Below are 26,495 nucleotides of genomic sequence, written 5' to 3' on the forward strand. Positions count from 1 at the left end.
ACTCTAAGCACTGCAGATCCACATGGGCACCAATGCAACGCGCGGGTGTCGGGTGCCTGGCGGCGGCACCGGAGCTGTGGTTGTGCACATGTGCTGGCATGTTAATGCCCAGGTCTAACATGGGCAACAAACTCATTGCTACAGACAAATGGACAGTGATCTATTTGAGTGTTATTGTTGAAGTGTGTTCCCAATAATGTTCGGTTTAGCTTGCTGTCCCAACACAAGGCTTTACATGGCTTTTATACTGTTACATCTTAGACCAAAGGCAATTCTCTTTATGAGAGTAAAATGTCTTCGGCTGGGTCGTGTTTCGGTATACCGTCTCATTTCTTCCAACTTAATGATGTGTTTTAATGCCAGAGACACAGAGCTGTTTTTTTACTTATACCCCACGACCTGAGCGCTGCTTTGTTGGCCACTACTCCTCATTGCGGTCCATTTTTTATCCTTTGTTTTACTTCAGTTTTGAGGTTACACTACTGTTGACATTATCGCAGAGCACTCTAGTTGATAGAATCTGCGCTGAATGCTGGAAATGTAAATGAGTATTACAATACCTTGTACAATAGCTACAGGTGATGTCTCTTTTGCCCTCCTGAACTCAATTGTTCTGTTACATGGATTCAACAGAGCTGTCAACTGGCTTTTGCTCAAAATAGGATTTACTTTGAGTTGTTCCAAACTACGCCAGCCTATCTATATAAGGTGTCTCAACTGCTGTAAAGGATCAACCAGGGGAATATTGAGTTATTTTACCACACACACACACACAAGTTGTTTGTTTCCTGCATCACATTGTGCACACACACCGACCGGGGTTACTCCAGGACAAAGTTAACAGATAGGCTTGGTTCATCTGGGTATTTGCTAGCCTGGATCCAGCCCAAAGATCCCGCCCACTCTCTGAGTGGACTGCATCAGTCTGATAATCAGGCTAGGTATTTGCAGGGCACAGCTGAGGCTAGCCAAGTAAATCTCTATGACCCATTAGGATTACAAAGTTGTCAGTTCCTTACAATTTCATGGCTTGCTGACAGCAATAACAGCCAGAAATGTTGTTGTTGAATGTTGTTGTCAGCACGATGACAGCCAAGCAAAACTACACAAAGACATTTAGATGCAGTATGGGCCTTGGTGGGGAATGAATGTGTACTGTATCCTCCTACGTTTTCCTTTGTGTAGATCAAGAGGAAACAGAACTGCTGGCATTGAATGGAGCCCATATTGTTTACAAGGCTCTTCTGAGTTACACAGACCCACAGAAGTGCTTCTGAAATTGTGCTTTGAGTTCCAGGTAAATTACCCCAGAGAAATTAGGGCCAGGGTAAGAGAAACCCATTTGTCACTATTCTGTCTAAACGTGTGCTCATCAGTTTTGTTAATGGACGAGATATTATTGGGGAATATGGAATACATAAATAAAAGTTTACATTCTAAAAGTCCAGTTTCTGTGTCAGGGCAGGATAGGTCTCCAAGTATCCCTCTGCGTTTGTGCAAATAAAGTCTCTTAAAGTCTCCAGACAAAGTTTGTCAACAGAACTGCAGTGACTGGCTTGCTAAACTTAACAACAAAATAGCGAATTTTTAATTAAAATCAACCAATATCAACCAGGAGGTTACTTATCGTTATCAAGACGAAGCAATTGTCCTACTGCATGTATACTGGAGCCTACTGCCTGCCATTAGCAAACGCAGTTTTAAAAAACAGTTTTTTTAAACCGGTGTAATCGGTTGTCGTAGTGTTCAAACATATTCCAAAGTGCCGACCACAACAACAGAACGGAGCAGGAAGCGCACCGCACCGCACCGCTCACCTCCCCCATTGTAATGAATTGGGACTCAATTCCCTATAACCCTTTGCACACCAGAGCGACGGACCTTTTTGCGATGACGTCATCAACCACGTCTCCTATCCCACTCTGTCCGGTGGACACGTAAATCCCCTAACCTCATAGTGATTACAGTGTCCACACATGAAGTTTCCCACTGGTCGTTGAAGCCAGGTCTCTTTGGAGGGGGGAGGTAGATAGCTCCTTACAAGCTTATCCTTCAGGGTAAGTAGTTATCATGAAACATGGCTAAGCTAAGGACGTAACAGTGGAGTATCTACTGTATATAATGAAACTATATATATACAATGCATACTATACTATATTATACTATACTATAAAGTGCTATGACTACATAAAAAGCAATTCAAGTGCTGTCTACGTAATATGCTATAAGTCTGTATAAAATGCTATCTAAGTCTACAGTACATAAAGTGCTATCTATGGGGCTAGGGCAAGTCCTATACGGGCCATGATGGAGTCTGAAAAGGTGGGTACTACGGCGGAAGATTTGGAGTGAGGCTGCAGTTCTGATTGCAATGGGAAGTGCATTCCATAGTTTTGGAGCCAGAAGGGAGAAGAGTTTGGGACGTGTGGTCGGTGTGGAGCGTTGTCCCGGCGTTGTTTTTGCCCCGGGACCCAAAATAGCAGAACTACTAGCTCACAACGCGGCACAAACTGGTATATATTCACTTGCGGGCGGCCCACAAAATGGATCCGCGACCCCCTGTTTGGGTAAAACAGGGATCTAATCAATATTTTAGTTTTTCCGCAGGCAGGTAAGCGTAGGTTTGATGGGAGAGACCTGTGGATGAATGACTGCTTGGCAGATGATTTCCATGTAACTGTCAGTCAGTCAGCCTGCCTGAGTTGACCCATGGAGGTCTATTAGCCTGCCCTGAAGGATTAATACAATGAGCGCTGGGATTCCTTTCAAAATGCCGCGCAGATATGGCCGCTTTTACTCTGAGCCGTATACAGGGAAGTGAACGCAACGCGCATGCGCGAAGAGCAAGGAGTAGGTGCAGCAGGAAAGGCCAACCCCCCCATGTATGTATAGAAATCCGTCTATAGCTATGACATTTCCACACGTCCTATGGTCTAAATGGGTTAAAAGCACTTTAAAGGCACTTTATTGCGCCAATGCTGTTATAGATGACTATACATTGAGCGAATAGATAGACTTACAGACAGACAGACAGACAGGTTTGGTGTACTGTTTGCAGTTCTAGACAAAACTCTTATCGGAGTACTATAGTCGCTGCTCAGCAGTGAGTCAGCACAGCTTCTCTACTTTGCTATTAGAGTAACTATGCTTCTGCTAGTCTTTGGGAGGGCCACCTCATCAAGATAAAGGTCAGGACTCTATTGTACGGTGTGTGTGCATGTGCGTGTGTGTGTGCATGCCATGCTGAGGGTGTTCCACTTCAGGGCATGTTTGCAGTCTATTCTGTACTAGAATAGACTAAATGGTGGCAGGTAATACACTTCCAGGTATGGATTACAGAGTGCCTGTAATGTTGTTTATAATAAGGGGATATTTAGCTGCACCGACCACAAGAAATGCCCCTGGAATGGGGACTAGATTGGCACGGAAATGCCCTCTGACAAATTGAGATCAGCATTCAGCATGGGAGTCGAGATTATTGTCGATCTCTCCCAGGATGTAATCATGCCCTGCGGTGACTCAGACACTCACAGTTGTGCTAGTTTGCCGGCGGGATGACGGAAGGTATTTTGCCCTAGCTTTGGGTTGCTGAGTGCTCTTAATGACCCCTAAATGGGCTATTGAGCTGCTCTTAGCTTGCTCTGCTGCTTGCTAACGACCCCAGAGTGAAAATGCTTCACTTCCTCCCCTTTTAAATGTCCACCATGAAACGTACAGTAATCCAGTTGCTGTTGCGTGGGTCTTTTTCTTGGAAAGTTACCTCTATAGATTGCTGAACGGAAAAGTGAATGCTTCCTAGAAAGAAGAAAACCAAGAGGGAAAACCCAGTGGCTGTTTGTGTAGCATCGGCCAGGAGATGAACCGGGCCAGAACCTACAGTATGTACCCGAAAGGCACATACGTTGCCAGTCGGCTAAAGAGGGAGGCTGAACGCAGCACCCAATAGCCTACAGTCATTCTCTTATACCTTGATTACTTGATCAACATCACGTTATGTGCCCAGAAGGGCCCTTAGGTCTGCAGAACAGGGCCTGCTAGACCCACCCTCCACCAAACTAAGGACTAAAGGTGATACATATTTTCAGGCTGTAGCAAAACTTTGGAACGCTCTTCCACCAGCGATGAGATTTGCACCCTCTGTGGACATTTTCAAGAATTGCCTTAAAACATTTATTTTTAGGCAAGCATTTGTGGATGGTTCATGATATATTTCTGAGCTTGTATTCATTTTGTCATTTTAGTTTTGAGCTGAATTGTACAGCAACATTTTTTATCTGCTTTACAGCCTTTACTTGCTTGTCTGTTTTGTATTTTATTGCATGTAAAGCACTTCGTGAGACCTCTCTGTGAAAGGTGCTATATAATTAAAATGTACTTACTTAAACCTGGAATCGCGACCACGCTCGCCAGTCAGGAGCTATAGGCTCCACTGACTGGGGTGACGTCTACAACCAGTCAGGTATTTGCCATCGACTATTCAAACCTATTCAATTTAATGTTCCTAAGGCAAATTAAACATATAAAACGAAAGGCGGGTTTAGCGGACAATGGGGAAAAAAGACGGGTTTAGCCGGTTCCACAGGGAAACTGTTAAGACTACTACAGCTGCTGTACAATCTGTGTGTGTGTGTGTGTGTGTGTGTGTGTGTGTGTGTGTGTGTGTGTGTGTGTGTGTGTGTGTGTGTGTGTGTGTGTGTGTGTGTGTGTGTGTGTGTGTGTGTGTGTGTGTGTGTGTGTGTGTGTGTGTGTGTGTGTGTGTGTGTGTGTGTGTGTGTGTGTGCGTGTGTGCGTGCGTGTGTGTGTGCGCGTGCGTTTGTCATGTGATTGACAGTGTTTTGTCGCTGTGACACGTTGCTCAGTGACATTAATAAATGCTTTGTGTGATTGATATTTGATAAACAGGAAATGTGTGCTATATCCCTCCCTCTTATGGCTGGATGTTAACAGGGTGCTTTTTGACATGTCGATCCTCTTTAATCTTGTTTTTGGGTGACAGGAGTTATTCACTCAGACTGTAATACTATTTTTACATTAAAGAGATGTTTAGTCGATATCTTCCGATTGAATGAGATTATAGTCTTTCACACAACTATTATAGGCTGTGAGCCTATAAGTATTAGTTTTTTATTCTTTTCATAACTTTGTCTTTTCATGTATCATCACAAGGCAGATTCTACTGTAATCCACAGCTTCATCCTCTATCCTCTTGTCTTCTGAGCTGCCAGTATGCTCTCTGACATTCAATGTTTATGAATGTGAGACAGACCGCAACCTGCTCTCCCCCCCATGTATTGTTTGAGATGTGATTTAGGGCTAATGCATAATTGATCGTCATGCATTATTTCCCAGGAACAATGATAATTTCACAGCACACAATAGATTTGATCATGATGCGTGCTGGTTGCATGCAGAGGATGTGCGGCCGTTATCCCCCTGTCACAATGTTCCCTCAAGAAGTTGACTCTGTTGTTGCAAAACAGAGCAGGGGCACCTTCAAGGGACACACACAGAACACTAAATATTTGAGTGCTGTTCCCGTGAAGGACACATTTACATGGTGTGATGACGTTATCTATAGCCGGTCATTATTATTGGCATTGTTTCTAAGGGTAAAAATGAAGTATAGGGATATGCCGATTATCGAATTATCGGACCTGCATCACACTGCCAGACTGGATTACCAGCCAAGGTGCCTGGACCGCTGAGCCACGGCCCAGGTCTAAAATGGCAATTTAGCTTTAAATATGCTTTTGTGCCAGGGAAACAAATGCATCTTCAATACAAGAAATAAATGTTTAGAATCTACAGCTTGGTAGGCTGCAGATAACCAACACACCAACATAGCCAATGCAAAATGTATGCCTATCAACAAAAGATAAATATCGGCTCCTGCCATCGGTTAAGGTCCGTTTTATTTGCCGATTCTGATATTGACCAATAACGGAACATTTCGGGCCAATCCATTGGGCAACCCTCTCTGCATGGACTGATAACAAATACATCTGTCTTTGTGTTCCCATATAGGTGATAAAGTTGGCATTTGAAGAATTTGACCTTGAGAGAGGATACGACACTCTGACTGTGGGAGACGGGGGGAAGATAGGAGACACACGGAGAGTGCTATATGTGTAAGTATAGAAGATAGGAGACACACGCAGAGTGCTATATGTGTAAGTATAGAAGATAGGAGACACACGCAGAGTGCTATATGTGTAAGTATAGAAGATAGGAGACACACGCAGAGTGCTATATGTGTAAGTATAGAAGATAGGAGACACACGCAGAGTGCTATATGTGTAAGTATAGAAGATAGGAGACACACACAGAGTGCTATATGTGTAAGTATAGAAGATAGGAGACACACGCAGAGTGCTATATGTGTAAGTACTAGTAGACGATAGGAGACACACACAGAGTGCTATATGTGTAAGTACTAGTATAAGATAGGAGACACACACAGAGTGCTATATGTGTAAGTATAGAAGATAGGAGACACACGCAGAGTGCTATATGTGTAAGTATAGAAGATAGGAGTCACACGCAGAGTGCTATATGTGTAAGTACTAGTAGAAGATAGGAGACACACACAGAGTGCTATATGTGTAAGTACTAGTATAAGATAGGAGACACACACAGAGTGCTATATGTGTAAGTACTAGTAGAAGATAGGAGACACACGCAGAGTGCTATTATGTGTAAGTATAGAAGATAGGAGACACACGCAGAGTGCTATTATGTGTAAGTATAGAAGATAGGAGACACACACAGAGTGCTATATGTGTAAGTATAGAAGATAGGAGACACACGCAGAGTGCTATATGTGTAAGTACTAGTAGAAGATAGGAGACACACGCAGAGTGCTATATGTGTAAGTATAGAAGATAGGAGACACACGCAGAGTGCTATATGTGTAAGTATAGAAGATAGGAGACACACGCAGAGTGCTATTATGTGTAAGTATAGAAGATAGGAGACACACGCAGAGTGCTATATGTGTAAGTATAGAAGATAGGAGACACACGCAGAGTGCTATATGTGTACGTACTAGTAGAAAGTAGAGTGCTATATGTGATAGCAGACACACAGAGAGTCGAGAGTGCTACTTTATAATTATGTGTATAAGGCTACCACCTGAATGCTTCTACTCCATCTCAGAGGCAAATATATTACAAAACATATATACTGTACATTATCTACATAAGCCCTATATACATTTCGGCCATTTGAACGACTGGTATTAATATTGGTATTATTGTGTGTGTGTGTGTGTGTGTGTGTGTGTGTGTGTGTGTGTGTGTGTGTGTGTGTGTGTGTGTGTGTGTGTGTGTGTGTGTGTGTGTGTGTGTGTGTGTGTGTGTGTGTGTGTGTGTGTGTGTGTGTGTGTGTGTGTGTGTGTGTGTGTGTGTGTGTGTGTGTGTGTGTGTGTGTGTGTGTGTGTGTGTGTGTGTGTGTGTGTGTGTGTGTGTGTGTGTGTGTGCGTGCGTGCGTGCGTGCGTGCGTGCGTGCGTGCGTGCGTGCGTGCGTGCGTGCGTGCGTGCGTGCGTGCGTGCGTGCGTGCGTGCGTGCGTGTGTGCGTGCGCGCGCATGCGCGTGTAGATTGACTGGCTCCAGTGTGCCTGACCTCATTGTCAGCTTGTCCAGTCAGATGTGGTTACACTTGCAGTCTGACGATACCATCGGCTCACAGGGATTTAAGGCTGTCTACGAAGGTACTGACTGACTGACACACGCACGCACAAAATCTGATTTAGAATGCTAGATTTAATTACATTTAATTGTTTGGTGTGTATTCATTAGAAAGGAATACCAGCACTCACTTTTTAACAGTTTTCTGAAAATAACATGTTTCTTTGTCAGTGGTTCTCAACCTTTTCCATGCCAAGGACCCCCGGAATAATGCGGAATTATCTGTATTTGGCTGCCGACCCCCATCTGAAAATATGTGGTTCCAGGCACCCCCAGATTTTAGTTAAAAACGAAAAAGGATTTGCGCCACATTTTCACGATTTTTCAAAAATAGCATATCTCCAAGGTCATAGTGCGGCGTGCTATGAGCTTGGAGATCTGCTATTTTTCAATGGCTAAAGTATAACATAATGCTTAAAACACCAAAAGGGGTTCCCGTCCTGAATGGGTTAAAGGTTTGGTGTGTAATCATTCAGTCAGTAAAGTAGCAAGGAGCTAAACCATTCACTTATTAAAAGTATTTTAAAATATATTATTTGTTTTACTGGGAGCCAGTGAAGTGAAGCTAAAACGTAAGTGATCTGTTTAATCCTTTTGGTTTCAGATTTAAAAAAAAGAAAAACGCTGGCAGCAACAAGCTTTCTACAAGCTGGAGTATATTTTTTTAACAACTATTTTGACAGACCAGCAAAAAGTTCATTACAGTAATCAGGGCTACTGGTACTGCACGAACCAGCTTTTCTGAATCTGACTGTGTCAGGAAGGTGTTACAAAGGTGTTATCATATTTAAGACCTATGGGAAATATTCCAGAGTACTGAGGCATCAGCACTCTTAAAGAGGGAGTGCCACATTTTTTGTATTTTCCTAGTTTTTCATGTGTCTATGAGGTGACAGTACTTCATTAGACACCCTGGAGTCATGTTATGTGCAATGGTGTATTAACTTTGTATTTAGGGTTTCTTCCTGGAGAATGAAACCTTGACAGTCAAACGGGCCAATGAAATAAACAGGAATATAGTGACATCACACTATCAGTCCCTCCCCTATCTCCATTTTGTAGATATTGTGTTTCTGAGTTTTGAGAGGTTGTGGTCCATTACATCAAAGAAAATGATTCTACATCTGCAGCCATTAGCTTGTAGGTTTTAGTTTGGAGTGGAGTTTGTCCATCTTCAGATTCAGGTTTTACACAATATGCTTCTTTCATCCTAAATACCATCCCTGGCTGAAAGATGGTAGAGCTCTCAACTAATGGTTCATGATTATGAAACACGTCTGAAGAGCTTGTGCTTCTATCAGTCGGGTGCTCAAACATGGCAAAAACCTTTCATTCATCAAAACATGCAAACACTGCCTCCTGGCTCCAATACTTTTCTCACAAAGACGCTTCCATGCGAGGGAACAGTGCACAGAACATCCTGACATATCTACTTTCCTATGTTCTTAAATCAAAGCCTGTGTAGTATAATGGACTGCCACAGACATGATCCCATCAAACATCAAAATGAACACAGTGTGAATCATACTTTACTTCACTTCATTTGTTTACTTTGACAGCACACTGCATATGAATGTGTAATGAGAATAAGACGTACATTTATAAAGTTCAACTTCATGACCAAAGGCTAATACAACTTGGCGAGGAATATAAGCCCTTTCTACTGAAGCCTGAAGGCAGAAGGGCTCGTCGGTACTTAACAGTGACAACTAGAAAAAGTGCCCTTCTGGGCACAGGTCTCCACCAGGATAGGAATGTAGGACATTGCAGCTTGCCTTCATCTGGTGGTTGGATAAAAGGGCAACAAAAGTAAACTAGGGAGTTGGCATACAAAGTTATCCACAGATCCGTGCAGTTAGAGGTAAAAACACTTTTCGGCCAGTTATAGCGCCACCTTGAGGCTGAGTTGAAATTGTCCATGTGGCATTTCGGTAACACTTTACAATAACGACCTGTTATAAAGCATTTATAAACATTTATAAGCAGTTTGTAGATGAGTAATAATCATGAACAGACTGTTTGTTGACATCCGTAAATGTTTACCTAAACATTTATAACAATGTGAATAGTTTACTACTTACTAATACCTTACTAATAACGTATAAATGATGTTTAAACTTAGTTATAAATGTTTAGGTAAACATTTACGGATGTCAACAATGATTGTTCATGATTATTACTCATCTACAACTGCTTATAAATGTTCATAAATGCTTTATAACAGGTCGTTATTGTAAAGTGTTACCGGCATTTCTTCCTCGGCCTAGTGGGAATGTGCGTGCACAATTTGACGGAAATCACTTGATGTGTTCATGATTTGCAGCATTTTGTTTGAAACTGAGCACTCCTGTGAACTTTGGAAGCCAATCTTAACCAATCAGGATGGAGTCTGAGAAATCTGAAAGACCCGTTTCGTTGAATGGCTCTAGAGAGACTGTGTACCAATTTGCGCGATGTTTGGACAAAATCTGTAGGTGTACTGTGCAAAAACTTGTTTTGCACAAAGCGGCCTCCTGGTGGCGCTATAACAGGCCGTTCTGGAAAGTTTGGGGCAGAGGTTCATCGTTGGCATCCAGGGAGTGTGTGTGCAAAATTTGGCATCGACCGGGTTTTAACGGTGGCCGAGATTAGCTGCTCACGGACACACACGCCGACGGACACACACACGGACGGACGGACGGAGTGCAAAACATAATCTCCCCCCATGCCTTCGGCCTGGTGGAGACAACCAGTCACTACAGTAATACCTGGGCACTTCAGAAGACACTACCCAAATATATATATCCTCTTTTTCTTTTTGCCCTTTTTTCTCCACAACTTAGTCGTTATGCCTATTGATTCCTCCGCCGCCCCAGACGGTCGGATTACATGCAGTGTGAATTATCACGCCCAGCCTCCCTCCCTCCCCCGAACACGGACCAATAATATTGTGTTAGTGTATGCTAACACAATAGCAGCCTCCGTTGAAAATCTGATACCGTGGCTACGGCCAATCAGCGCTGTTTCAACTCTATGACATCAAACAACAAACATGGCTGTTGTAATTTGCAACCGTATATGGATCTGGCTATTAAATCACCCTATGATAAATACTTTCTTTACAGAAACAACTTTTTTTTTTTTTGAAACATCATCATACGGTACTAGTAGCGCTCAATGACTGTGTTTGTTAACACAATCCATGCCAGTACACTACAATAGAAACGCAGACCAGTGGCCATTGTAAAATCAATTTCTTGATCTTGAAGAAATTATTTTAGATTTGCTATACAGTATGCTATTTTTCTTTAAAAAGCAAAACTGAAAATGAATTATGTCATTGGGTTTTATAAACATTTACAATGGAAAAGTGCAATGAAGAGAGCTTGCGGCTGATACAGTATATAGGCCAGATTAGCCTACATATAGAATAGATTATGTTAAATATAATTAAGTATGTTTGTAATGCATTATAGACATGGGGCTTCATAGCAAGTGTTACTACCAAAAATGGTAACTACAACTATTTTAATTGGGTGTCTATAATGATCTTTTTTTTAATTCTTCCATATTGTTAACTGTTTTCTAAAAGCAATAACTCGCTCCAGACCAGTCGGTCCAACAGCGCCCTTAGCTGTGATATAATGGCAGTATAGGGCCTGTAAGGAGTTATTGGCTTAAATAGCTAGCCCATAGACACAGATGGATACATCAATTATGCACACGTACAAAGACAAAGACACAGCAAGACACAGTCACACATGCACACAGCACACATAATGAATATGTTGCTGCCGGGCCCAAACCTTGCATCTCTATATTTCAGCATTTGATTGTTGATTTTGTTGTTGTGTTTGCTGAAAAATAACCAGTAATATGCTCAGATAGATCTTCTATTTCCGCTATTTGAAAATTTTGAAAATATATGAAAAGTGTTAAAGGGGAATACCACTCATTTTCAACATTTTACTATGTCATTTAACACTTTAATTGCCCGGGGTTATTTAATCCATTACATTGCCACTTTTACAGACGGACCGGATGTTGTTGTGAATGTGTGGGTAGCAGCTAACAATAGCCACCCCACTCTAGAGTCGATCGACAACAACGGGAGGTAAGAATAAATCTATCGCGACTAGCGACTGGACATCGGAGGACCGTCAAACACATGTGTTTTTATAATTAGATGGGATGATTTAGATCGAGTTATTAATGTTTTAAGATTTTCGTTTTCGTCGGCTAAACAGGGGAGGGAGTTTTTTAACGACGTCTCACTCTTGCATCGAGGATTGCCCAACAGGCTGTGGAGCGATGCGATCCGTTTTCATATCAATAAACTTCGTCTTTTGGACATTACTTCGTCCTGGGCGTCGGGCGTTACTAATTGAAAGGACAAAGAACTTCGTCCTGGGCGCTGGGGGTGTTTTAATATACCGTTAGCGTTGTGTGGAAATGCATAAATAAAAATGCGGGGTCATTTTGAAACTGGAGATCTGAAAAGTGGGGTCATGTGATCAGTAACATTATGAAGTACGGCTGTAACGAAGGCTTTCACCTAGAGCTCCATAAATGGAGACAGCAGATGCTGACATAAGGCCAATGGCCCATATATGGGTATCATTGTGACAGGCATCCAGTTGACTGGCATCGTCATCATGACAAGCGTCAAGCACCCAGTCGAACCCTATATAAAGAAGAGATTTAGGGCGAAGCGAGTAGTATTAGATGCACTTCTTATTGTTACTGATCACACGAACCCACGTTTCAGACCTCCCGTTTTTCTCTATGGTATCACTCTATAATTAAGCGAATGTCTGAGTGTGTGTCTGTCTGTCTGTGTGTCAGAAACAGTGGCGTAACTCCTTACTGCCTGCACCAATCGCTCCCACTTTTCACACAGGCATTGACCATATGAATATGGAGGGCGTAACGAAGCCCTTTTTTCGATTTGACACATTCATGATTATTAATTAATTTATTATTGAATTAAAAACGCACCCGGGTGCAGTACCCCCCGCAGCCACAGGGCGGCAAAACTCCTCTCCCCAGAAATCACGTGTCACCAGTGTCACAAGTGAATTGCATTTTGGGACGGTCACTGATTAATACTGGGACACAGTTTTCCGCGTAACTTGAGTTGTTTCGCCCGCTGTCAATTTTGTTAGACAGCGGGCGAGCGATCGGGATATTTCCAACCCCCTTACGCATCGACACAATTACTACATACAACAAACAACATGCCACGAAGAACAGCCTCAAGGACCCTAGCGCATTCTTCCACGCACCTACCCTTTTTCACACCGCCCCCAGCCAACACGGAGGTTGTGTGTGTGTGTGTGTGTGCAGACTACTTTCGTTGTGAGCATGTGTGTGTGTAAACTACTTAAGCTGTGAGTGCGCACGTGCGTATGTGTGCGCGTGCGTCATCGCGTTGCCGTTTTCAGTTCGCTATAAACACAACACGAGATACAACTGTCTTGAACATAAGCCACACACACACAGCGTGAAGTGGCTACAGCGCACGCTCTGGTGAAAACAGCTAATCTACAAGCTCACAACATCACAGGTTGCAAAAGCCATGAGTTCTCTCAAGCCAAAGCTCACAATTGAGACCGTTTTGGACGCAAATCCACCTGCAAATTGGATCTGTGCGACTGTCCATATATAGCTGCATGTCAAACTGGGGGTCCTTGATACTTTTCAAATGGGGCTCTGTGGGCTAATAAGTGTAAATGTTGCGGTCCTTGCTCTTGCCATGAAAACGTTTCCCTACCATGCATTTGGAAGAATACTTTAATGTTATACTGCTGTTTTTATTCATAAAACAAACACACACACACACACACACACACACACACACAAATATATTATACAAGTTGAAATATATCAGAACGGGTAAGGACTAGTATTAATAACAAGAGCTTATGAAGAAATAATAACTAAATTGGATGCATTGGAACACAAGTTAGACACTTTGACCCAGTGACCCAGATAAAAAAAATATCTTTAATGGTTTTGTAGATTATTATGGCCTTGTTGATACCTTACTAGTCTCTGGAATATTTCCCACAATTCTTAAATATACCATGATAACACCTTTGTAGAAAAATACTCCAAATGGGAAGTTGGCTATTGTCCTAGCTCTGCCCCTGTGGACGTTTATTTGCGTATTGTTATTATTGCCGACCATCTATGTCCACGGAGACGCTGCTCCAATTGAAACTGTTTACTGGGAGCTGATGCGCTTGTGCGATTGCACGTGAGTGAGTAAGCAGGCTTAATGCATGGGTTTACCTGCCACATGATGAGGCACAGATGTAATCTGCACATATAGGAGGTGAGCCCACTGCAGCATGCTGCAGTGTCTACGCCAGTGTTTTTCAGCGGTCCACATTGCTCCAATAACTGGCCGTGTGTGTGTGTGTGTGTGTGTGTGTGTGTGTGTGGATGTCTGTCTGTCTGTCTGTCTGTCTGTCTGTCTTTCTCTGTCTGTCGCGCTTGGTGACCTAAAAGCACTGTTGAGCAGCATACTTGGCCATTCACACTGAGCACTGTGACTATAAAAGTATAACTAACAACACAACTTTACCGTACATTACAGAGTACACTACAGTAACTATCTAACTACAATAAAAGTATCATTGCACCGCTCAGTTCGCACAGGTGTGATTTTTCTCCTCTCTGTGGCCTGTTCTTGGAAGCTTGTGAAGCCTAGTGGACTAGTGTGGAACACCAGGAGCGACGATCAGCAGCCAGATATTCCAGTACTAATTGTTGGACTTCGCAGCAATTCAGGACGGGCTGTTGGGTGGTCCTTGTAGCGTTCCCGCTGTCCCCTGTAGGTTAGTCTCGCGTTGCCAGACTGTTGCCTCCATCATACATTCTGGAGCAACAGATCTGATCATGAGCAAGCGATACAGCGGTAGTGGAGAGCCTCTTCGACCTCCCCACTTCCGTCTCGTCTTTACAGTCACGCAAATTTATATTCCTCACGGTTTTTGGGGGGAGCGGACACGCCTATATTTTGAAATATGCTGGTGCATCCGTTGTGTTAAGACTTACCCGTGGCTTCTCGTGCGGTTAGGGTTAGGTTAGAGTTTTAGGTTGTCCTTTCAAACGGGCAGCGATGAACGCAGACGTTGCCACCTGGATCAACTACAGGTCTCCTCCGGGTCTGCTAGAGGGGTGTGACAATGCAAGCGTAACAAAAAAGCTAAACAGAATCCAGGTCTGGCGGGTGTGTGCGCGTAACGAGCACGCACGCAGCAAATTCACAGGAACGTGCCCATGTAAATTCGCTTGCAATGTTGCCCCTCGACTTCTCCGCACGTACAGGAAAAAAACCCCGCAGATCTCATTGAAAATGAACTATAGGCGCGTTAAATTGCTTCCCGTTTGAAAGCCCTTATTGCACATCGGACCAAAGATATGCACCTGTGAGCATGTAGATCTCACAGGTGGCCGATCCCCGGGCACGATGCGCACGGAAAAAGGCCAAAGGCAATACCACCGCAAATAACAAAGTCAACCTATTACGTCGCAAACGGGTAGCTATAGCCGCGACGAGTCCCGTTCTATGCCGCGACGAGTCCCGTTCTATGCCGCGATGAGTCCTCACACCATGACGTATTCTTAACGCTGCGACGAAAATAAACCGTTGGGGCGAATTATTAAACCGTCGGAACGAATTAATATTTAAACCGCGACCTATTGAATAATAAGCCACGACGGAAGATAATAAGTCGGGACCTACGTCTCCGCCGTGAATGGATTTCGCTGTCTCTCCAAGTCAGTTCTCAGAAAAATTGTCCACGGAGTGTTTCTGTGGAGTCATGGGGAGCTGTGTGTGTTTAATACAAAATGTGTTCTTAAAGTTTCTCAGCCTGGGACCCAAAAGCTAAATTCAGTGTCTGTCTCACTGTCTGGGACCCGAGGTCACCAAAAGACATCAATAATGAGCATCTGTCTCCCTAGGACACCCCAGACACGCACGCACGCACGCACGCACGCACGCACGCATTGATCACTGAAAGAAGCAGGAAAAAAGACAGAACTCCAAATCTCTTCTTAAATTGCACCTTTCCCCCCCCTTTTCTTCCTTTTTTACATCAGTTGTAGATGATGTGAGTAATAAGTCCACAGAATGTTTTCACACTGTGGCTTCTGCCTTGACCACCCCGCCTGCCTTGTTAAAGGCCATAGCGCCCTATATATATATATATATATATATATATATATATATATAGTTTTTCCCGCCACAAACAGAGCTCCTTGTGATCAAACCAGGTTCTGAGGCGGCCGCTCTGCCTCTGTACTGTACATGCATCAGGATCAGAGCTATAGGCTCAATCAATCTTTATAATGAGGTGTGTTTTTTTCAACCAGCACGTCTACTCTGTTTTTTGAAAGGGCTGCAGCCCCGAGGTCATATACTCACAGCATCGTCTGTTAGTGTACTAATTTGTCCATGGATGCCATAGTAGGAAAACAAGAAAACGGTATTGTAGTACCAAACACTGTATGAAAACAGTCAATTATGGATAATTTATGGAGAATGTAGCTACATCCCCAGTACGTGGTGTTACTCTCGAGAGGCCATAGAGAGCATGACCCCCTGTGGTGTTCTCACACCTTCACACCTCCGCACAGTGGTGTAAAGTAACTAAGTATACATTTACTTAAGTACTTTACTTATAAGTACAATTTTGAGGTATCTTTACTTGAGTATTTCCAATTCTTGATATACTTTTACTTCTGCTCCACTACATCTCGGATCTAAATGTTGTACTTTCACTCCGCTACATTTATTTGAAAATTTAGTTACTTTGTAGATTTTGATTATTACAGTTAGTTTGTTAGTTAAGTTTTGTTAGTTTGTTTGTTAACTAACCATTACAAAACATAGATTAACCACTTCATTTCGGACATTTGAAAATAGCAGATCTACAAGCTCACAATGCGTCGCATCGCCACACATTGTAGATCTACTATTTTCAAAAGATTTGTATAGACCTACATTTGAAAACTTGAAACGGGACATTCTGAGTACATTTATTTTTGTTGAATTCCGGATTCTTACTTGTAACAGAGTATTTCCACATTGCACTTTTGATACTTTTACTTAAGTAAAACATGTGAGTACTTTTTCCACCACTGCACAAAGGTGAAGGTGTGAGTGTCCTGGCAGAACACAACAGGGGGTCGTGTTTCCATGGCCACTAGATATTATAGCCTACTGTACATTCCCCATAAATTATCCCTAATTGACCATTTCCATCCAGTGAGACTGAATTAAAATGGTAGCAGGTATTGGTAAATGGTACATTTGCGCCTTTATCCGACTCAAAATGAGCATTACATTCACACACCTACGGCGGAGAAAACCATACAAGGCAACAACCTGCTCACAGGGAGATGTTATAATTAACAGCTGGAAAGGAATACAAATTAATTTGTAAAAAAAACCATCACAAACGAGTTGGGCTGACCCAAGTGGCTTGTTTGGAATGAATCTAATATATTATATATATATATATATATATGATTGAATAAAAAACGAAAGTGCTAGGAGGAGGCAAGGGCTTTTATATGTGTTTTGGTTTTCAAGGCCTATGTTATTTAGCATAGCAAATAGTAACTGAATCCATTGAAAGAAATCTCTTCTATCAATGATTTGTGGTTTCAACTTTCATCCATATACATGACACATCTAATTGGATTCATTGCAAACAGACAGGTAAGCCCAACTCTTTTGCAAAGTTTTTTGAAAACCTTACCCATACCTAACAACATGCCACAATTCAAAGACGGAATGCTCAAACTTTATGACCTTCCCAGCTATAGTTCAGTGTCGCACACTACCACTTGACTCAGGACACATTTCAACAGTGAACACTGGGGAGCTGGGGCTACTGCCTGAGCCACTGCTGCCCTAACACAGCGATAAGCTCTGTCTGCAGCAGATGAGTCAGCCTAAACTGAGTGTCATGATCTCCAAACGCATCCTATAGTCATAACTAACCAGTGTTTCCAACTCTGTCTGAAGAGCCCAGCTCAAATTAAGCGATGTGCCGTGCACTTTCAGTTGTTGCTGCTAACGGGCTAATGTTAAATGAAGTCAACAGTAAATTAGCTTGTGGACTAGTTGTAGCGAGGAGAGCAGGGAGTGGAAGATCGGGCAGATTTAGTGGATCAGGTAAGGCTTCTCTCCCACAGCGAGCGGGAGAGAAGCGGCGCTCCAATTTGTGCCCCAGTGCCACTGATACACTGAACTGAAGCATGACTCATGCACAATGCGGTTCATCCTGTCAACAATGGAGTGTGCTACGAGAGAGAGAGAGAGAGAGGCTTAGTATTATAGTATTAGTTTTATAAAAGTGTTCACAATTGGGATATTCTATTAATGGAATATTCTTCCATTAAACAGTCCATAACTAGACCTCTCGTTGTACCTGAATACTTGTTGTAGACGGCACTCACTGTGACACGTGCAGAGTTTGAAGTTAGTCGTTCAGATCATAGGCAATTTTTTGCCTCTCTCACACTCACACAGCTTAGTTCAACCAATTGCTTGTAGTATAATATTAAATATTTCACTCCACTTTTCTTTCTTGGCTTGTCTTGGCATGGTGCCAGAGATGTTTGGGCACGGTGCGGCGCCGAGGCACAATAGGCCTGCAGGAAGCGCAGTCAGGCTCCTACTGTGTGTTCGTGTCAAAAGAGAGCGTTGTGCTCATTTTAGAAAATGGGCCATCAAATGGAAAATGGAAAACTCTGCATGTTCAATTATGCTATATAAAAAAAGAAAAGTTCCAGCAAAAATCCAGATTTGTATGCGTGTGAACGGTCCGCATTGTGAGTGCAGCAGCAGGGAATCTTTTTTGAGAACTGTGATCACTGGCTTGTTGTTGGTATATTATCATTCCTCTCCTGGAGTGTGATTTCAGATGACCAGATGGCAGTGAGCCACTATACTACCGTACTGTACCAATGCTTGAGCAGGGGATTCCGTCAGGGCAAGAACCAGTGTTGTCTTTGGAATAAAACTTAATTTAGTTTGTCACATTTTAGTCTAGTTTTAGTCGACTAAATCTACAGTTGATTTAGTCGACTAAAATGCATTGTGGTGGACCTTGATGGTGTCGTAATGGCTGATGTTTTAAACATGCTGAAAATAGCCGATCTACAAGCTCAAAACGCGTTGCAGCGCGACGCGTTGTGTGTTTTCAGCATGTTTAAAACATCAGCCATTACATTAAGCAAGTTCAAAATGACTTGTCTTACTTATACTGGATCTTTTGTCCACTAGTCCATTCCTATTAGTCTAGTTTTTATTTGTTGACGAAATTGTCAATATATTTAGTCTTACTTTTAGTCATCGTAGCTTAGTTTTCATGTAGGTTCCATTCAGTTTTCGTTTGTGAAAAAGGATAGTCGATGAACATTTTTCGTCATAGTATTAGTCGACGAAATCATATATATTTAGTTTATTAGACTCTTAACCACTCTTTTACTAGAGGTAAACCTCCTAGTACTGTACCTAAAGGGCCACTTCACCCCCTTTGATCTTATTTTAATGATGTTTAGGACACAATAATCATTTTCCTGGGGTGCCATACAGTAGAAACACCAATTCTACGGAGAGTGTACAACAAATTATAACCAAATGTACCCGTATGAGTCAGAGTTAAATTAACACTGCTTTTCTCGCCGAACTAGTCAGCAACAATACCTGGAGCACCGTACAGTCACAAGCAGAAGACAAGCATGCAAAGCTATTCATCTTGGCTGTAATATACACCACACACATTTGTGGGAGTCATACCCTCTACAAAACCGCTGAGCAGATATGGAACAGAGTACCATACGCCTATTAATAAATGTATGAATAAACAAATAAAAAGTGCAACACGCTGTGATGATAAACTACAAAATAACGACCTATATGTGAGCATCAGTTTGTTATTGTTGTAACAGCTTGTGAAATGTGTTCGCTCATTCTTTTCAACTGCAAGAACCCTGACTTGCCAGCACACCCATGCTGTGAAAACGGCATACACTATACACACAAAGGAAGCACGAATCAGTTTGTAGAATTACTATGATTAGGCATTACTATGACTGTTTTAGCTTTCTGGAACAAATGTTAAAGCTGAACCTTGGTGACATTTAACCAGGGGCGGCCTTAAGGATCGGGAGGCCCTGTTCATGACGTCATAATTGTAATAATTAATAATTATATATATTTTTTTTTGTCAGTGTGTATTATCAGACTTCAAAGCATGAACAGCATACACAGCCAAGTAGAAAATACACAAAAGCAGCTTTGCTTGATTAAACATTTGTTTACTTTAAGGTATAACTGGATGGCAGCATTGGCTGCCGCTTTACAATGACGCAATCACAACTGTCAGCGCTGCTAGTGCAGTGAGTGCACACACTGGGAAGTGGGAACAATTACAACCAAACAACACACTATACTACTACTACTACTATTTATTTTTTCGAAGGGAGGCCCCTGGAGACTCGAGGCCCGTTTCAATTGAAACGATTCAGCCACTGCATTTAACATGAATCATCATGTATTATTATGATTATGAAGGGTGAGGACATGTGGAAATCTGTCATTACACTGACCAATGCATTCTGATTGTCAAGAGCTGACTCTGGAAGGCTAGCCTACATAAAACAACACATTTCAATTATAGTTAAGGCTGCCAGTGATTTTTACTGCATACGCTCTCGACACACAGAAGGCATTTTGAAGTGCAAGGCATAGGTGCATGCATGCGTGTGAACTGTGAATGTGCACTGTAATGTGCACACTATACTGTAAAAAGAGGAGGCTACAGCATATGGGAGTTGTGACTTAACCATCTGACCGTTTTGCTTGGTTATGTTTCATATTGAGGAAAAGCTGACGCGGATGGAGAGATAAAGGAAGAGAATGAGAAAGGAAATTAGGAGGTGACAGCGCACGCACACGCACGCACACACACACACACACACACACACACACGCACACACACACACACACACCATGAGATCATAAGGAACATAAGAAAGAAAGACACAAATGGGTCGGTAGGAAAAAATAACGAGATACATAATTCGATAATTTGAAAGAGCGAGAGATGAAGAAGACGGGGAGGTGATGCAGCAGTGTATATATTGGTTCTGCTTAGTTATGTTTGATATAGTGATGCTGCTGCATGCTGTATCCGTCATGAAAATGACTGCTGTATCTGAATCAGCTCTGTTGCTGTACAACCTGTACACGGCAAAGAGAGAGAGAGTTTAGTTTTATTTTGATTTTTTTTTAGACCTTTTTTCACACGTACATTTCTAAGCCCTGGGCTAAACTAAGCCCCAGGCTACAGGATGCGAAGGCCTAGCTTAACATAATTTCACACTTTATTTATTAACCCATGGCTTAGAGTAAGCCCTGGGTTGCACACCGAATCAGAGCCCACTGTTAATGTTGTTATAGAACACTCCCATAATGCCACTTGTTTACATTCAAGTTAGAATATACAAGCATCATTGATTGAGCAACGCATCATGCCTTTGCTAAGGGGGGATATCCCTCAGCAATTAGGACAGGGTATTCCACATTGAAAACTGAAAGTGTGAAAGCCTATAGTTTCCTTTGGCATACCATTCCTTTAAAGTCTATAGTTTCCTTTGGCATACCATTCCTTTAAAGTCTATAGTTTCCTTTGGCATACCATTCCTTTAAAGTCTATAGTTTCCTTTGGCATACCATTCCTTTAAAGCCTATAGTTTCCTTTGGCATACCATTCCTTTAAAGCCTATAGTTTCCTTTGGCATATCATTCCTTTAAAGTCTATAGTTTCCTTTGGCATATCATTCCTTTAAAGCCTATAGTTTCCTTTGGCATACCATTCCTTTAAAGCCTATAGTTTCCTTTGGCATATCATACCTTTAAAGCCTATAGTTTCCTTTGGCATATCATTCCTTTAAAGCCTATAGTTTCCTTTGGCATATCATACCTTTAAAGCCTATAGTTTCCTTTGGCATATCATTCCTTTAAAGCCTATAGTTTCCTTTGGCATATCATTCCTTTAAAGCCTATAGTTTCCTTTGGCATATCATACCTTTAAAGCCTATAGTTTCCTTTGGCATATCATACCTTTAAAGTCTATAGTTTCCTTTGGCATATCATTCCTTTAAAGCCTATAGTTTCCTTTGGCATATCATACCTTTAAAGTCTATAGTTTCCTTTGGCATATCATACCTTTAAAGCCTATAGTTTCCTTTGGCATATCATACCTTTAAAGCCTATAGTTTCCTTTGGCATATCATACCTTTAAAGCCTATAGTTTCCTTTGGCATATCATACCTTTAAAGCCTATAGTTTCCTTTGGCATATCATTCCTTTAAAGCAGGGGTCCCCAAACTACGGCCCGTGGGCCGTATATGGCCCGCCATGTCATTTTATGTGGCCCGCCTGCCTCAAGCAAATATATATATATATATATATATATATTTTTTTTAATAGCCAAAATATAGGATTTTATTTTACTTTTTCATTAGCACTGGATGAGAGCAAATAATTAGATTAATAAATTAAGATTAATTAGTATTATTGCTCTTGTATTGCTATTGGAGACACTGGGGAGGCACTGGGGGGACGCTGGGCAGGCACTGGGGAGACACTAGGGAGGCACTCAGGGGGACACTGGGGAGGCACTGAGGGGACACTGGGGAGACACTGGGGAGGCACTCAGGGAGGCACTGGGGAGACACTGGGGAGTCACTGGGGAGACACTCAGGGAGGCACTGGGGAGGCACTCAGGGGGGCACTGGGGAGACACTGGGGAGGCACTCAGGGGGACACTGGGAGGCACTGGGGAGACACTCAGGGGGACACTGGGGAGACACTCAGGAGGACACTGGGGAGGCACTGGGGAGACACTCAGGGGGACACTGGGAGGCACTGGGGAGACACTCAGGGGGACACTGGGGAGGCACTCAGGGGGACACTGGGAGGCACTGGGGAGACACTCAGGGGGACACTGGGGAGGCACTCAGGAGGACACTGGGGAGGCACTGGGGAGACACTGGGGAGGCACTCAGGGGGACACTGGGAGGCACTGGGGAGACACTGGGGAGGCACTGGGGAGACATGGGGAGGCACTCGGGGGGGGGACACTGGGGAGACACTGGGGAGACACTCAGGGAGGCACTGGGGAGGCACTCAGGGGGACACTGGGAGGCACTGGGGAGGCACTTGGGAGACACTGGGGAGGCACTCAGGGGGACACTGGGAGGCACTGGGGAGACACTCAGGGGGACACTGGGGAGGCGCTGGGGAGGCACTGGAAGGCACTGGGGAGGCACTGGGGAGACACTCAGGGGGACACTGGGGAGGCACTCAGGGGGACACTGGGAGGCACTGGGGAGACACTGGGGAGGCACTGGGGAGACACTGGGGAGGCACTCGGGGGGACACTGGGGAGGCACTGGGGAGGCACTCAGGGGGACACTGGGGAGGCACTTTGCAGACACTGGGCAGACACTGCAGGGCAGACACTGGGGTGGCACTTGGGGAGGCACTGGGGAGGTACTGGACATTTCATATCACACACACCATGATTCACTAGGCCCCTGGCCAAAAAAAAAAAAAAAAACAGCTTGGCATGGCGCGATTTATTTCAAGCATGGCGTAGCGCCATGCCAACAACATTGTGCAGGAAACCCTGGCACTGCTGCATGTACAGTACATGCACTATGCAGCCCTGTAGTGCTGCATGTACAGTACGTGCACTGGTTATTAATATTTGGTTATGTGTGGCTTTCTGGAAAGAAATAAATGTTTACGTTTAGGCACCCCTGCGATCGTCACACTTTTTCTGTTACAAACTGACCCCGGCCCCCATCAGAGAAGGGAAAAGTTATGTGGCCCTCACAGGAAAAAGTTTGGGGACCCCTGCTTTAAAGCCTATAGTTTCCTTTGGCATACCATTCCTTTAAAGTCTATAGTTTCCTTTGGCATACCATTCCTTTAAAGTCTACAGTTTCCTTTGGCATATCATTCCTTTAAAGCCTATAGTTTCCTTTGGCATATCATTCCTTTAAAGCCTATAGTTTCCTTTGGCATACCATTCCTTTAAAGCCTATAGTTTCCTTTGGCATATCATTCCTTTAAAGTCTATAGTTTCCTTTGGCATATCATTCCTTTAAAGCCTATAGTTTCCTTTGGCATACCATTCCTTTAAAGCCTATAGTTTCCTTTGGCATACCATTCCTTTAAAGCCTATAGTTTCCTTTGGCATATCATTCCTTTAAAGCCTATAGTTTCCTTTGGCATACAGTACCATTCCTTTAAAGCCTATAGTTTCCTTTGGCATACCATTCCTTTAAAGCCTATAGTTTCCTTTGGCATAAACAAAACAGACAAAAATGGGATCGTGAGGCCAGTGTCAGTGAAATGCGTGAAAAAGCAACGAAGAAGAGCCCTCATCCGGCCGACCCGGAAGTGCTATAGCCCTCCGATTCTGTATTCTAGCCTCACTCCAGGCTGTGGACGATCACCGGGGGGTTTATTATTATTATTATTATTATCGGATTCATGTTTTATAAGCTCCCACACATGGTACTTTATCCCATTTTGAGCAGAACATTTGGTGGGGAGAAAGTGAAAGAAGACACAAGCGCAGACATTTAGAAACAAAGGCAGTTGAAGGAGCCAGCGCTAAAACGATGAAACGCGCCAGTGAAAGTGACAATTTTCCGCGCTGACAAAAAAAAAAGTGGTCGCACCGAAACGGGTCTTAGCACCGGACACCACGAAGGGTTAATCCGCCACATGTGTTTGGATGTACTCATGAGCTCGTGACACACAACATAATACATAATAATTGTGTGTGTGTGTGTGTGTGTGTGTGTGTGTGTGTGTGTGTGTGTGTGTGTGTGTGTGTTCATACGGTGATCAGTTCTTGTTGATATTATTTGCCTTGTGTTGATGGTGCCAGTTACAAATATGTTATAAGTGCATGTAGGTCATGTCGAAAGGCTGGGAAGAAAAAAATAACAAATGACGTCTCGATTCAATTAAAAAAAATACAATAATCATGTTGCGAATCTGCCGTGAACCAGCCTGTATACCTGCCTGGCATATTTGTCACGCTTAGTCGCACATCGCTGAGCAGATTTTGCCGGCCATGGTTAAGTAAATAAAAAATAAAATATCACTGCATCACACCAGGGTGTCCTGTTTGTGATGAATGTCCTCTCAAACTGGATTCAATCTCCAGGAAAGCTATTAACTTTATGAATTTGTAATTAAGAGAGTGAAAGAAAGAAAGAAAGAAAGAAAGAAAGAAAGAAAAAGTGTGCTCTCAAGAGAGACAGTTACCATCATAATGACAGGTTTAGTGGGGGCTCGCCATCGCTGCAATCCATTTCAACACTCTTCAGCTGTGTGACAGGTAGCTAGGGGCCACATACACGCGCACATGCACGCATACGCACGCACAGACATACGCGCACAACCCCACACACACACAAAAAGACACGAACACGCACGGACGCACGCACACACACACACACACACACAGATCACTCACCTTGAAATGTATTTGCCCCAAGCGAATCCCAGAGCATGGCGAAGAATGTCTTAAAAGCTGGCAGACTTTTGATAGAATGTCAGATTTTAGGAAGAGAGGATAGATACATAATGTGCCACTCCAACTCTCCTGATATGTCCCTAAAGGTTTCTTTTTTAATTCATGTTTTTCCTGCAGGTTTTATTCACAAATTAGCCTTGCTAATTCTACTGCTTTGTTACAGAAGAGGAACTCTCTCTATTCAAGGCAGTGTTGTTTTCGTCGACTAAAACTATGACAAAAAATGTTCACTGACGAAAACTACATGGAAACTAAATGAAAACTGAGCTATGATGACTAAAACTAAGACTAAATATAATGACAATTTCGTCAACAAATACAAACTAGACTAAAATGTTAGGAAGGGACTAGTGGACAAGAGTCATTTTACACTTGGTTGCATGCATCTACAAGCTCACATTGTGAGTCTAGGAATTCACATTTAATGGCCGTTGGCCATTAGAATGAGTTGACCACTTTAACCCAGGACGGCCAGGAGTCCCTACATGTCGTTATAGGCCAATAATATCTAACATATCAGGTAAGAAACATGCTTCAGCAGTCAGTATTTGCCCTCTCTCTCTCTGCACGAGACACATCTGCAGTGTCCATCAATCCCATAGCCCAGGAGGGACGTGACCATCGGCTGAGACTGTGATTGGTTGAAGCCTCTATTTCAGTTGGAAAACTAGTGAAAAAAACCCCATTTAATAGCATCTTTAAGGGTAATACAAACAATTATGTTACCAGGGAAACAAGCCCGCCAGCCTCCAACAGAAACCCTGCCTAGTACTAAAACACCCATCGTCTTGGAAATGTCAAGTCCAATTTGTTCTACAAGGTCCCATGCTGGGCCTTGACATGACATTTTTTCGTATTATGTCACCCCTTGAGGCGCATTTATTCAATGGAATTAGCAAATTGTATTACCGGTAGTTTCCTTTATCCTGGCTTGTTCATTCATAAACCTGATTGTATATGGGCAAAGTACCTGCCCTTGGTTCGGCAACTTCAAAGCTACTTGCCATTGGTAGCATTGTGTTTGATCTTGTGGGGCGACTGTGGCTCAAGAGGTAGAGCAGGTCGTCCAATGATCCATGGGTCGGCGGTTCGAATCCCGGCTCCTCCTGTCTACATGTCGAAGTGTCCTTGGGCAAGACACTGAACCCCCAATTGCTCCTGATGTGCTGGTTGGTACCT

General features: G+C 43.0%; 1 protein-coding gene across 1 annotated transcript in view; it reads left to right on the forward strand.

The window, feature by feature from the left end:
* Window positions 1-26,495, forward strand: part of LOC310878179 (CUB and sushi domain-containing protein 1-like) — a 740,702-nt gene that overhangs the window by 455,548 nt on the left and 258,659 nt on the right. Inside the window, exons 11-12 of the mRNA XM_083792333.1 lie at window positions 6,025-6,128; window positions 7,597-7,709. Of these exons, the coding sequence (XP_083648459.1) occupies window positions 6,025-6,128; window positions 7,597-7,709 (217 nt within the window). The remainder of the gene's footprint in view (window positions 1-6,024; window positions 6,129-7,596; window positions 7,710-26,495) is intronic.

Source organism: Protomyctophum parallelum, assembly GCF_964188405.1.
Source record: "Protomyctophum parallelum genome assembly, chromosome: 2".
In the NCBI taxonomy this organism is placed as follows: domain Eukaryota; kingdom Metazoa; phylum Chordata; class Actinopteri; order Myctophiformes; family Myctophidae; genus Protomyctophum; species Protomyctophum parallelum.